Source organism: Eleutherodactylus coqui, chromosome 5 (assembly GCF_035609145.1).
Source record: "Eleutherodactylus coqui strain aEleCoq1 chromosome 5, aEleCoq1.hap1, whole genome shotgun sequence".
In the NCBI taxonomy this organism is placed as follows: Eukaryota; Metazoa; Chordata; class Amphibia; order Anura; family Eleutherodactylidae; genus Eleutherodactylus; species Eleutherodactylus coqui.
Genome location: NC_089841.1, coordinates 78939871 through 78957427, shown reverse-complemented (window position 1 = coordinate 78957427; position 17557 = coordinate 78939871). Strand labels below are relative to the sequence as shown.

At 45.2% G+C, this 17557-nt stretch overlaps 1 protein-coding gene across 2 annotated transcripts in view; it reads right to left on the bottom strand.

Moving 5' to 3' along the window:
- C5H5orf34 (chromosome 5 C5orf34 homolog) overlaps window positions 1-16588 on the bottom strand; it is a 31293-nt gene extending 14705 nt beyond the window's left edge. For both annotated transcript variants that reach the window (XM_066602746.1, XM_066602747.1), the window contains exons 1-3: window positions 16354-16588; window positions 4160-4249; window positions 2453-3012 (exon numbers count right to left, since the gene is read on the bottom strand). In XM_066602746.1, coding sequence (XP_066458843.1) covers window positions 2453-3012; window positions 4160-4249; window positions 16354-16545 — 842 coding nt within the window. In that variant the 5' untranslated portion in view covers window positions 16546-16588. The remainder of the gene's footprint in view (window positions 1-2452; window positions 3013-4159; window positions 4250-16353) is intronic.
- Window positions 16589-17557: the final 969 nt, after the last annotated feature.

Sequence of the window (17557 nt, the reverse complement as noted above, 5' to 3'; positions counted from 1 at the left end):
CTCGTATGTGGAGTCCTGCTGTTCGGGAGAAACCAAATGGTAAAAACAGCAAGTCTCCTTGTGCAGCTAAGAGTCACATTGTAGGGATCGGATTTTATAAAATCAACACGCAACAGAAGCCCACAGTATATTCTAAGGCTGGGCTCACATGAACGGGTCGGATTCCGGCTGTGTGCCGGGCCGGTGACTCTGCATTCCCCACTAAACTGTATTGCGGATGACCGTAGAGGCACACAGGTGACCATGCGCAGTACTTTTTTTTTTTTAATTTGCATTCCCCGCACTGTCACTTAGCAATCTGAACTGCATATGGGTGTTGGGTTAAATGCCTTCATTGACATCAATGGGGCTGTCCGCGCAGATTCCACGGTAAAATGCAGCATGCTGCGATTTGTCTTCCGCTTGCAGAATTCACAATTAGTTTCCGGGAGTATGAAGGAAAATTCAAAACCGTGTGCCTTTCAATGTCTTTTTACTGCAGAAAGTCCAGGTGGACACCGATCGCGCGTTACGCAGTACAAATCCAGTCGTGCGAGACCGGCCTAAAGCCTCAGATTTGTTGCAGCTTTGCTGCAAAAACCGCATGTATTACCAGATGCAATTTTTACTGCATCACCAGTACCACCACATCTAAATGCTCCCTAAGCTGCCTTTATGTGGCTAAGAAAATAGTGTGAGATTTGTGCATTGCGAGACACGCAAATATGGACCCTATGAGCGTTGTCTCCCTGCATGGCACTGCGATGCAGGAAAACAAATCACAGCATGTTCTAACTTTCTGCACACTCTCGCATCGCAGCGCCCATTGTTTTCAAAGGGGCCGACGGCAGCATCATACTACATGCTAGGTGCGCGGAATTCGGCGTCCCCCATTGAAAACAATGGGAAAACCCCCACAATCCTCTGCCGTGGCTGTGATGCGAGACTGTTTTGACATAAACCCGCTCGCATCCATGGGGAATTCACATGGTGGAGAGCTCGATAAGGGATTGCGATTCATGGCTCCATATTGCACTTCCTGGTGTGAAGTTAACCCAAGGATTACCATGTGCAGCATAAGTACTTTTATAACCATCAGCCCCAACCTGAAAGCTTCCTTATATTCTAATAGATGGAAGATTCTGCGATAATGTTATCTTAGTGGATACAACAGCTCCCTTAGGAATTTACTAAGGTCAACTGGAAAAAAAATAGCTATTTGCTAAATAGTTGGGCGCTGTAGCTTCTATTCCCTTAGCTCTTTAAGGGAATCTGTCATTTTGCCCTCACTGTGAGCAGCATAAAGTAGTGATGGACATGTTGATTTCTGCAGTCTGTCACTTATCGGGTAATGCAGTTTTTTTTCTTTTTAAAGAACTTACATGTTGATCCTGCAACGCCCAACGAGAGATGGGTCTAGTTTCTTCAGGATTTTCGCTCCCTCCACAATTGACAGTATTCCCAAAATTACAGTATATAGCTAGAAAACTGTCAGTCGCGACAAGTACCTCATGAATAAACTGTACTGCCTTAGTAGGTGCTGCAGGAGCAATGTGTAAGTTATTAAAAAAAGAGATTAGCCCATAAGTGCACCCAAACCAGTATGTCGCTACTTTATGCTGCTGTCAGTGAGGGCAAAATAAACACCCCCACAGGTTCCCTTCATGGGCCTGATCACACCCCGTTGAGACCTCCGTCTCCAGGTTCCATCTGGACAGAAACATAAGCTTCCATTACTCAAATGGAAACCGATAAGGCCTCCCTCTGAGCAGGCTTCTATTAGTTTTCAGCACCTGTGCCAGAGAGAACAGCATGGCGAATGGAAACCTGCGCAGAGAATTATTGGTTTCCATTTCAGTAACGCAAGCCTTTGGTTCTACATAGGTTTTCATCTGGATGCTGGGGACGGAGGCCTGAACGTGCAGTAAACAGGTGCCAAGTCATCTTATAGAGGACACCGTTTCCAATATGGCTTCTGGGCTCTTGCCTGCTCCATGCCATTGGATCTCTCGGGTTTGAACGATCTTGCACTGGACATAACCGTGGCAGACCTGATGCTATAGAGTATTGTGTGTACACATAAGCCATATTACTGATAAGGAAATCTGTATATTTTCTACAGCAGTGTATGATAGTCATAGTTTACATGGGCTATGGAGCATCCTTCATCATTTGGTTTACCCGTCTCTAGACGGCCCAGGAAATCTGGTACCATGCATGACCAGCAAGGAAGTACGAATGATAAAGACAGCCCAAATAGAGAGTTTATTGGACTGTTGCTTTTGGCTGGTGAATACTTGTATAGGACCCCCTCTACAGAGGAACGGCACTGTTATCAAACCAGGGGTCAGGAATTGGGCCAGGAGTCATGAAGAGTTTGAGAAGAATTAAATACCAGACGCTAGTGGGTGCCCTCTCTTCTGTGTGCGCTACTGATGGACAAGTCCAGAGAGGGATGTGATCTGACACCTACCTGTGCAGGTGTGCAGCAGAACAGGCGAGAGGTAAAGCTCTTGGTAAAACAGAGACCATTCTCCTTTCTGGGAGGTCACAGTCTATCACAGTCTCCTCTGTGCCCACAGATTGCCTTTTCTCACCTTCTTGGGCAGACTCTCTGTGAAAGTGAAGCGCTAAGCCCATGGGATACTGGAATGATGGTGGACAATTGGCCACAGAGAAGCGCTGCAGCAGCCAGGAATATCGGGAGGCATATTTTGTCAGATGTGCTGCAGACTCCTCTTGGAGGACAAAAGATGAGTATTTTGACCTGCTCACGTTTCTCGTGCTTTTGATCCCTTCTGATTTGGGATCAGAGGTCACATTATTATGTGTGGGGGGTTCTGGAACACAAGGGGTGCAGCTGAGCTGACATAGAAACCTCACAGTGAATTCTTTCTGTAAAGCGGTCATATGTAAATGAGCGTGTCCATCCAACGAGGAAACTTTCACGCTGCCGTCCGGCAGATGTGTCACACAACCAGTATCGTCCCCCGGAGATGGCCATGTGACTTCCGAGATCTCGGTCAGGAGGGTCTGATGAGAGAGCAAAATGAAGAGCTTGCTTTATCAACCATTTAAACTCTTCCTAGCAGTCAGTTTTTGCTTTTTTAGTTGTCTGGTTTCTTCTCTGCCTTTACTTTTGCATTTAAATAGCCATATGAGGGGTTGTTTTGTTGTATACGTTATGGCATCATTTAACTCCTTAGTGACAGCCATTTTTTTTTACTATTTGTTTTTTTCTACCCATTTTTAAAATATAACTTATTTTTCTGTTGTTGTCTGAGGGCAGGTTTTGTGTGACGAGTTGTATTTTTCAATAGTACTATTTAATGTGCTTAGAAAAGTATTGAAAAACTTTTGAAAATTTCTAAGTGGAGTGAAAAAAAAACCCAAAAACCAAAAAAACCAATTGCATTATCTTTGGGGCTGGAGTGCGTCTTGTTTTTAGTGTGTACGCTCTCCGGCAAAAATGACATAGCTTTATAGAGATACCAAATTTATAAAGTATTTTATTTTGCCGTACTAAAAAAAAAAAAAAATTCTACTGCCATCTTCTGACCTCCATAACTTTACTTTCCATCGATATAGCTGTGTGAGGGCACTGTTTTTTTAGGGCCAACCTTTTGTCTCTATTGCTCCCGTTATGGAGTACATACAACTTTTTGATCGCTTTTTATTACAAAAGAAGGGTAATTCTGGGTGTTGTGTATTATTTTTCTGATGACACCCATCACACTGGAAAAACAATGCATCAGTTTGATAGATTGAACTTTTACAGAAACAGCGATACCAAATATCTTTTGGTTTTTTTTTTACTTTACTTAAAAAGAAAAATTATAAAAATTAAACTTCTATTATTCTTTATTACCATAACAAAAAAAAAAACCCAAAAAACCAAACTTATTTTATAGTCCTGTAAGGGAAATCAAACTTGTGATGGTTTGATCGCTTGTACCCTATACTGCAGTACTTCAGTGTTGCAGTGTACGGTATTTCTGCAGGCAATCTATTAAAATGTGCCACAGGCTAACATCTGCCTGCAGCCGTCAGGTGCCATTCTCCTGGCATCATGGCTCCCAGAATCTGAGCGGTAATGCCAGGAGAACGGCATGTGACAGCGCATGGTCTCTGTATAGGAACATTGCATCACGGCTCATAGTGTTGTTCCTGCAATACATACCACAGTCTCTTCTGAAGGGATCAGGCTTGAAGGTATAAATGGACAGCTGGAAAAGGTGTTGCGAAAGTTTAGTGCCTGAAGAACTTGTTCCTGAAGATAAAACAGAAAACATATTTGACTCATAAAACTGCACAAAAGAAAAAAAAAGTACAATTTCTGATTAAAGCCGGCTTCACATGTTGGTATTTGCATGCACAATACACAGAAACTACAAGTCATGCTGTATTTTCCTGCGTATTAGCGCACCAAAGGTCCACATAGAAGTCAATAGATGGCGCAAAATGCATGGAGATGCATGAAACCCTGCGTAATTCGGTTGGAAAATGAAGACATCCGGAACTCATTTGATGAATTAGCCATTCAATCAGCGAGTCTGTTTGCCGCGCACAAATGAAGATGTCCTGCTGCGCAAAAAGTACAGTAAAATGTTGATGTGCACGCAAAAAAAAAAAAAAGCTTTATTCTGCAAAAATGCTGCGCTCATGTGAAGCCAGCCTAATGGCTTAATCATACAGATGTATAGTTTTGGTGCATGAAAAATGCACCATTTAAGCCCAATGCACACAGGCGTATTTACACTGCGGGAGCCCCGGATCCTGCAGCAAGTACAACCCATAGGACATGCATCAAAAATGCATTGCCATGGCCACGAGCGGAAATTAACTGCGATATTCCGCTCATGGGGTGGAAATAACGGCATGTCCTATTTTAGTGCGAGCCTTGCAGAGGATCGCACAGCCACGTCATAGCTGACACGCCGGCTGTGCCCTACACACGTGCGGCTGTTCACCAGCTGCCACATCCACAGCACAGAGTGAAGATAGGTAAGCCGGAGGTCACTGCAGGGGCACAGGGTCGCATCCCGCTACGAGGATCCCGCCATCGGCCGTCTGCATTCGGCTGTTCCCTGTGTGCGCGTGTTTATTTTATATTCATGCTGCATCTGACAACATGCGTAAAAAACAGTGAATATGGATAGAACATCAGTTTGTTTGTTGTTAAACACACACAGATTTTCCTGAGTGATTTTGGTCCGTGAACAGACTGACAGGACACGCCATCATTTTTCTGAATGCACAGCATTGGTCCACATGAGTTCGTGTATTCAGCATACAGTTCTTTCATTCAATGTATCCAGTCAGTAAAGAATATACCAAATTTAAAAGAAATGTTTTTAAATCTGCACTTCCAGATTTTGCTGTAGAACCGCAGGTAATGCCGACATTATCCCCATCTATCATAATATTCTATGGTAACCAATGTTACATCACATGAAAGCCTTATGTGTCTAATATAGGTTTTCAGAATTTTAGCTTATGGCAACAGTGATCTCGGCACGCGGGAAAACAAAACGGCGGAGTCTAAGGCGATATTCACAGCAAATGGAGCAGAGGAGTGAGAAAATTCTTGTTTCTGCAAGGAAAGTCCGCGAAGGATATTCATGGTGATATGTCGCAGATATTGGCGGATCAATGCCCTTCATATTCTACAGTTAAGAACTGGGTCGCCAAATTTAAAACGGGCCACTTCAGCACCAATGATGAGGAACGTCCTGGACGACCGAGAGAGGTTGTTGTTCCGGAGATCGTCGATGCTGTGCACAACCTTATACTGGAGAATCGGCTGATTTCAGCTAAAGGAATAGCAGACATCATGGGGATTTCTGGTGAGCGTGTTTGTGTCATCATCCATGAACATTTGAACATGAAGGAGCCATCTGCAAAGTGGGTCTCCAAATGTTTGACAACAGATCAGAAAAGCAAGCAAGTAAAAACTTCCCAGTCCATTTGTCAGCGTTTCCGGACTGATAAGAACTTCCTGGACTGACTGGTCACTATGGATGAGACCTGGATTTATTTGTATGACCCTGAAACCAAGGAGCAGTCAGGAGTGGAGGCACAGGGGTTGTCCTTGCCCAAAGAAGTTCAGGGTGCAAAAAACAGCTACTAAGGTGATGACGTCTGTGTTCTGAGATAAAGAGGGCGTGCTGCTAGTGGACTACCTTCAAAATGGTTCCACCATCAATGCAAGGTATTACATTGAACTTTTGGACCAATTGAAGGCAGCTCTGAAGGCCGAAAGGCGCGGCAAGCTGTCCAAAGGAATCTTGTTCCTGCAAGAGAACGCCTCCGCTCACACTGCACAAGCGACCACGGCAAAACTGGTGGAGCTAGGCTTCCAGCTGGTTGACCACCCACCCTATTCACCAGATCTAGCTCCCTCCGACTATCATCTGTTTCCAAACCTGAACAAACACCTTAAGGGGACCAAATTTCACACCATTTCTGATGCCATGGCTGCGACGGATGACTGGTTTGAGGCACAACCGAAATCCTTTCTGCAAGGTTTACAGAACTTGGAATACGGATGTAAGAAGTGTGTTGGCATCAGTGGAGAGTATGTGGAATAAATGTAAAGTTTCATCTTCCTATCTCGTTTCTTTCTGGGTAAAGCCAGAGACTTATCAGCAGCCCCTCGTACATAGAATCAGAACCAGAAATGAAACGAAGAATTTCCCTTGCAATCCCGCAGTGCAATGCATGTCTGTGGAAGGGCAAAGATATTAGCATTGCGACAAAGATCCGAATGCAATCGTGTTCCTGATCTCCATCTACACATGCAAGACTCATGAAGGCAGACAGAAGGAAGATTGATGCTTTTGAACTCTGGTGCTGGAGAAGAATGCTGCGTATATCGCGGTCAGCAATGGCCACCAACAAGATGGTTCTAGAGCGCATCAAACCGTGTGTGTGTGTGTAAAAATTAAAATCGCTCGAGGACAGAATCAGCAAACAGCGACTCTCGTACTTTGGACATATCATTCCAGTTCTCTGGAAACAACATTGATGCTCGGCACAGCTAGTGGGTCACAAAGAAAAGGACGCCAAAGAACAGGCTGGCTGTATGCAATCAAGGCGGATACAAACATGGAAGGCCTGAAAGAAGCGGTCAAGGATAGGAAAGCATCGACTGAACGATATCATCATCATACACGGTCACAGGGCACGCACTTCTAGGGGGAAATCGATTACAATGGAAGTCTATACCCTCCCAATCGGCTAAGCAGAGAACATCCTCCCACAGCACTTACAGCCTTACCAGCAGTGCAGTCCAATCAGCTGTGCTCAGACAATTCAGAGTTAAAGGGGTTCTGTAAAAAAAAAAAAAAAAAAAAAAAAATGTCTAGACTTACCTATAGCTCCCCCGTCAGTCTTCTTACGGCATCTTCTCCTGTCTCCTGCAGTCCCCTGGGTCACCACCCCTCCAGCCGGCCGGATCCTCTTCTTCCTGTGACATTACGTACAGTCTCGGCAGTCTCCTTCCGGCAGGTCAGTGTACCCGGTCACTAGTGACGTAGTGTTTGCTGCCTAGCAGGGAATGCCGAATGCTGGGCAGCCTGCTTCAGCACGGTGTCTCACCGCTAGGGTTTCATATACTATAAGAAACACTAGCGGCCAGATATCGCACTGAAGCAGGCTGCCCAGCATTCAGCATTCCCTGCTAGGCAGCAAACACTACGTCACTAGTGACCGGGTACACTGACCTGCCGGAAGGAGACTGCCGGGAATGTACGTAACGTCACAGGAAGAAGAGGATCCAGCCGGCCGGAGGTGAGGTGACCCAGGGGACTGCAGGAGACAGGAGAAGATGCCGTAAGAAGTATTGGGTTTGTTTCTCTAATGACAGAACCCCTTTAAAGCATTCTTTATCTGGTTCTAAATCCATATACTACGCCCCCCAGTGGTGACCCAAGTAGTTACCCACTCGTCATTACGGCCGTGTCGTCCCATTGATTGGCGCAGTGTAAAGCCCCTCTCATACTGGCACTTTGTACTGTGATTAGTGGAGTTTTGAACGCCAGTAATCTGCGGTAACGGCGCAGAGTCTGCCACTCATACCAGCTCCTCCCCGGCGGGCAGTGTGTGCGGGCGGAGCTTCTAGCAGACGGGTCTCGGGCGGTACATCAGCCGGATGCAGAGGTTTTCTTTCCTCTTGTTCACTGATGGTGCTGCACCCACATGGCAACAAGACTGAAGAGCGCCAATTGTATCAGCTGACGCCCAGATATAGAGTCACTGGTTATAGGGGGCCGGCAGCACTCCACACCGCACCCCTATATAACAGACCTCGAGCACAACTGTAACACCCCTACATACATGCATGCATGCACCCCCTATCAACATTCCCTACATACATGCATACACCCCCTACAAAACAAACATGCATCCATCCACTCCCTACATACATGCATGCATACACCCTCTATCAACATTCCCTACACACATGCACGCGCACACCCCCTACACACATACATGCATGCACACACCCTACACACATACATGCATGCACACACCCTACACACATACACATCCCCTACATACATGCACGCACACACCCTACACACATACACATCCCCTACATACATACACGCACACACCCTACACACATACACATCCCCTACATACATACATACACTCACACACACCCTACACACATACACATCCCCTACATACATACATACACTCACACACACCCTACACACATACACATCCCCTACATACATACATACATACACACACACACCCTACACACATACACATCCCCTACATACATACATACACACACACACACCCTACACACATACACATCCCCTACATACATACATACACACACACACACCCTACACACATACACATCCCCTACATACATACATACACACACACACACCCTACACACATACACATCCCCTACATACATACATACACACACACACACCCTACACACATACACATCCCCTACATACATACATACACACACACACACCCTACACACATACACATCCCCTACATACATACATACACACACACACACCCTACACACATACACATCCCCTACATACATACATACACACACACACACCCTACACACATACACATCCCCTACATACATACATACACACACACACCCTACACACATACACATCCCCTACATACATACATACACACACACACACCCTACACACATACACATCCCCTACATACATACATACACACACACACACCCTACACACATACACATCCCCTACATACATACATACACACACACACACCCTACACACATACACATCCCCTACATACATACATACACACACACACACACTACACACATACACATCCCCTACATACATACATACACACACACACACACTACACACATACACATCCCCTACATACATACATACACACACACACACCCTACACACATACACATCCCCTACATACATACATACACACACACACACCCTACACACATACACATCCCCTACATACATACATACACACACACACACCCTACACACATACACATCCCCTACATACATACATACACACACACACACCCTACACACATACACATCCCCTACATACATACATACACACACACACACCCTACACACATACACATCCCCTACATACATACATACACACACACACACCCTACACACATACACATCCCCTACATACATACATACACACACACACACCCTACACACATACACATCCCCTACATACATACATACACACACACACACCCTACACACATACACATCCCCTACATACATACATACACACACACACACCCTACACACATACACATCCCCTACATACATACATACACACACACACACCCTACACACATACACATCCCCTACATACATACATACACACACACACACCCTACACACATACACATCCCCTACATACATACATACACACACACACACCCTACACACATACACATCCCCTACATACATACATACACACACACACACCCTACACACATACACATCCCCTACATACATACATACACACACACACACCCTACACACATACACATCCCCTACATACATACATACACACACACACACCCTACACACATACACATCCCCTACATACATACATACACACACACACACCCTACACACATACACATCCCCTACATACATACACACACACACACACACCCTACACACATACACATCCCCTACATACATACACACACACACACACACCCTACACACATACACATCCCCTACATACATACACACACACACACACACCCTACACACATACACATCCCCTACATACATACACACACACACACACACCCTACACACATACACATCCCCTACATACATACATACACACACACACACACCCTACACACATACACATCCCCTACATACATACATACACACACACACACCCTACACACATACACATCCCCTACATACATACATACACACACACACACCCTACACACATACACATCCCCTACATACATACATACACACACACACACCCTACACACATACACATCCCCTACATACATACATACACACACACACACCCTACACACATACACATCCCCTACATACATACATACACACACACACACCCTACACACATACACATCCCCTACATACATACATACACACACACACACCCTACACACATACACATCCCCTACATACATACATACACACACACACACCCTACACACATACACATCCCCTACATACATACATACACACACACACACCCTACACACATACACATCCCCTACATACATACATACACACACACACACCCTACACACATACACATCCCCTACATACATACATACACACACACACACCCTACACACATACACATCCCCTACATACATACATACACACACACACACCCTACACACATACACATCCCCTACATACATACATACACACACACACACCCTACACACATACACATCCCCTACATACATACATACACACACACACACCCTACACACATACACATCCCCTACATACATACATACACACACACACACCCTACACACATACACATCCCCTACATACATACATACACACACACACACCCTACACACATACACATCCCCTACATACATACATACACACACACACACCCTACACACATACACATCCCCTACATACATACATACACACACACACACCCTACACACATACACATCCCCTACATACATACATACACACACACACACCCTACACACATACACATCCCCTACATACATACATACACACACACACACCCTACACACATACACATCCCCTACATACATACATACACACACACACACCCTACACACATACACATCCCCTACATACATACATACACACACACACACCCTACACACATACACATCCCCTACATACATACATACACACACACACACCCTACACACATACACATCCCCTACATACATACATACACACACACACACCCTACACACATACACATCCCTACATACATACATACACACACACACACCCTACACACATACACATCCCCTACATACATACATACACACACACACACCCTACACACATACACATCCCCTACATACATACATACACACACACACACCCTACACACATACACATCCCCTACATACATACATACACACACACACACCCTACACACATACACATCCCCTACATACATACATACACACACACACACACCCTACCACACATCCCTACATACATACATACACACACACACACCCTACACACATCACACATCCCCTAATACATACATACACACACACACACCCTACACACATCCCCTACATACATACATACACACACACACACCCTACACACATCCCTACATACATACATACACACACACACACCCTACACACATCCCCTACATACATACATACACACACACACACACCCTACACACATCCCCTACATACATACATACAACACACACACACACACCCTACACACATCCCCTACATACATACATACACACACACCACACACACCCTACACACATCCCCTACATACATACATACACACACACACACCCTACACACATCCCCTACATACATACATACACACACACACACCTACACACATCCCCTACATACATACATACACACACACACACCCTACACACATCCCCTACATACATACATACACACACACACACCCTACACACATCCCCTACATACATACATACACACCACACACACCCTACACACATCCCCCTACATACATACATACACACACACACACACCCTAACACACATCCCCTACATACATACATACACACACACACACCCTACACACATCCCCTACATACATACATACACACACAACACACCCTACACACATCCCTACATACATACATACACACACACACACCCTACACACATCCCCTACATACATACATACACACACACACACCCTACACACATCCCCTACATACATACATACACACACACACACCCTACACACATCCCCTACATACATACATACACACACACAACACCCTACACACATCCTCCCTACATACATACATACACACACACACACACCCTACAACACATCCCCTACATACATACATACACACACACACACCCTACACACATCCCTACATACATACATACACACACACACTACACCCTACAACACATCCCCTACATACATACATACACACACACACACCCTACACACATACACATCCCCTACATACATACATACACACACACACACCCTACACACATACACATCCCCTACATACATACATACACACACACACCTACACACACACACCCTACACACATACACACATCCCCTACATACATACATACACACACACACACCCTACAACACATACACATCCCCTACATACATACATACACACACACACACCCTACACACACACCTACACATCCCCTACATACATACATACACACACACACACCTACACACATACACATCCCCTACATACATACATACACACACACACCCTACACACATACACATCCCTACATACACATACATACGACACAACACACACCCTGACACACATACACATCCCCTACATACATACATACACACACACACACCCTACACACATACACATCCCCTACATACATACATACACACACACACACCCTACACACATACACATCCCCTACATACATACATACACACACACACACCCTACACAGCATACAATCCCTCATACATACATACACACACACACACCTACACACAACACATCCCCTACATACATACATACGACAACCTCCTACACAACCCTACATACATACATACACACACAGCCCTACACACATACACATCCCCTACATACATACATACACACCTACACACACACACCCTACACACATACACATCCCCTACATACATACATACACACACACACACACCCTACACACATACACATCCCCTACATACATACATACACACACACACACCCTACACACATACACATCCCCTACATACATACATACACACACACACACCCTAGACACCTACACATCCCTCTACATACATATCATACACATCAGCAAATACACATCCCCTACATACATACATACACACACACACACCCTACACACATACACATCCCCTACATACATACATACACACACACACCCACTACACAAACACATCCCCATACATACATACATACACACACACACCCTACACACATACACATCCCTACATACATACATACACACACACACACCCTACACACATACACATCCCTACATACATACATACACACACACACACCCTACACACATACACATCCCCTACAACATACACACACACCTACACACATACACATCCCTACAACAACATACACACACACACCCTACACACAACACTACCCTACATACATACACACACACACACACCTACACACATACACACCCCTACATACATACATACACACACACACACCCTACACACATACATCCCCTACATACATACATACACACACACACCCTACACCACACACATACCCTACATACATACATACACACACACACACCCTACACACATACACACCCCCTACATACATACATACACACACACACACCCTACACACATACACATCCCCTACATACATACATACACACACACACACCCTACACACATACACACCCTACATACATACATAACACACACACACCACACCCCTACACACATACACACCACACACACACACCCACACACATACATCCCATACATACACACACCACACACCCTACACACATACACATCCCCTACATACATACATACACACACACACACCCTACACACATACACATCCCCTACATACATACATACACACACACACACCCTACACACATACACACCCTACATACATACATACACACACACACACCCTACACACATACACATCCCCTACATACATACATACACACACACACACCCTACACACATACACATCCCCTACATACATACATACACACACACACCCTACACACATACACATCCCTACATACATACATACACACACACACACCCTACACACATCACATACACACACACACACCCTACACACATACACATCCCCTACATACATACATACACACACACACACCCTACACACATACACATCCCCTACATACATACATACACACACACACACCCTACACACATACACATCCCTACATACATACATACACACACACACACACCCTACACACATACACATCCCCTACATACATACATACACACACACACACACCCTACACACATACACATCCCCTACATACATACATACACACACACACACACCCTACACACATACACATCCCCTACATACATACATACACACAGACACACACCCTACACACATACACATCCCCTACATACATACATACACACACACACACACCCTACACACATACACATCCCTACATACATACATACACACACACACACCCTACACATACACATCCCCTACATACATACATACACACACACACACACCCTACACACATACACACACACACACACACACCCTACACACATACACATCCCCTACATACATACATACACACACACACACCCTACACACATACACATCCCCTACATACATACATACACACACACACACCCTACACACATACACATCCCCTACATACATACATACACACACACACACCCTACACACATACACATCCCCTACATACATACACACACACACACACCCTACACACATACACATCCCCTACATACATACACACACACACACACCCTACACACATACACATCCCCTACATACATACATACACACACACACACACCCTACACACATACACATCCCCTACATACATACATACACACACACACACACCCTACACACATACACATCCCCTACATACATACATACACACACACACACACCCTACACACATACACATCCCCTACATACATACATACACACACACACACACCCTACACACATACACATCCCCTACATACATACATACACACACACACACACCCTACACACATACACATCCCCTACATACATACATACACACACACACACCCTACACACATACACATCCCCTACATACATACATACACACACACACACACCCTACACACATACACATCCCCTACATACATACATACACACACACACACACCCTACACACATACACATCCCCTACATACATACATACACACACACACACACCCTACACACATACACATCCCCTACATACATACATACACACACACACACACACCCTACACACATACACATCCCCTACATACATACATACACACACACACACACCCTACACACATACACATCCCCTACATACATACATACACACACACACACCCTACACACATACACATCCCTACATACATACATACACACACACACACCCTACACACATACACATCCCCTACATACATACATACACACACACACACACCCTACACACATACACATCCCCTACATACATACATACACACACACACCCTACACACATACACATCCCCTACATACATACATACACACACACACCCTACACACATACACATCCCCTACATACATACATACATACACACACACACACCCTACACACATACACATCCCCTACATACATACATACATACACACACACACACCCTACACACATACACATCCCCTACATACATACATACACACACACACACACACCCTACACGTGTCAGTCTGCACTGAGCTGCAGTCCCTGAACCTCATTTCTAACCCCCATAGATACACTGCCACCCGCTCGTGCAGTCCGGCCGCTCTCACCCTGCAGCTGCTGGTCACATACTCCGTCCTATGACGTCCCCTCTTCGGCCTCTGGACCGGGTGACCTCCAGCCTGGGGCCTCTCATACATGAACTCGGTCCCGCACGGAGACAGAAGGAGCCTGGCTCCATCCCGGTACCGGAGCTGCACCGCATCATCCGCGTACAGGACCAAGGCGCACGGAGCGGACATCCTGCGTCACCACAGTGCAGCAGCGGCACTGCGCGTTCAAACGGCCCGGCCACACCGAGCCCCGCCCAGCTGTCCTCTAATTGGCCACGGTGCAACCAAGCACGGCTTTCTCATCCATTGACTGCGGAAGAACACGTTGCCATGGTAGCAGAGGAAGCCGCAGGACGAGTCACCTGACCACAGATGACAGGCATCTAGTACTCTTTATTGCGCATGCGTGACTCTTATGTGTTTTTCTCGTTACCCCGTGTGAACTATGAGGAGTTGTGGAACTATATTGTCGTGTTTGTAGTCATACAGACGGAGGCCTCCGCCAGCTGACTGCTATTAGGGAAAACAATGGATGCTGCAGATCAGAGGCATAACGTGAAGCTCCTGGGCCCCGATGCAAAACTTGTAACGGGCCCCCAACTATAATGCTTTACTCATAGTACTGGGCTCCCTATATGGAGAAGAGAGGCCTTATGGGCCCCCTAAGGCTCCTGGGCCCTGGTGTAACGGCATCCCCTGCACCCTCTATAGTTACGCCCCTGCTGGAGATCACTCGTTATATTACTTGTGTTCCGCTATTTGCATTGTTATGTTGGATTGTTTTGTTTTTTTAGCAAACAGTTGAAAGTTTGTAAATTTTGGCAAATAAATGTAATTTGTAAAGGGCGTTGGATAATTTTGATTTCAGTTCTATCTGCCTTTATCTATCGCAATAGAGAAGGGATGATTTCAAATGAGCGTATTTAAATACGTCCGTAATACGGCTCTGTATTACTGACATGTCAGGCCGGCTTCACACAGGCATCTGTACATGCAAAATTGGCACACAATATGCAGTGAATAGAACACATTGATTTCAATGGGTTCCTGCACATTCGCGTATGTTTCCTGTGCACGAAAAAAACACCACAACATGCTCTATTTTTCTGCATATTTGTGCACCAACAGTCCCCATAGAAGTCAATGGGGAGCACAAATGTGCGCACAATACACTGGGAAAGGTGTGAGACACTACGGAATA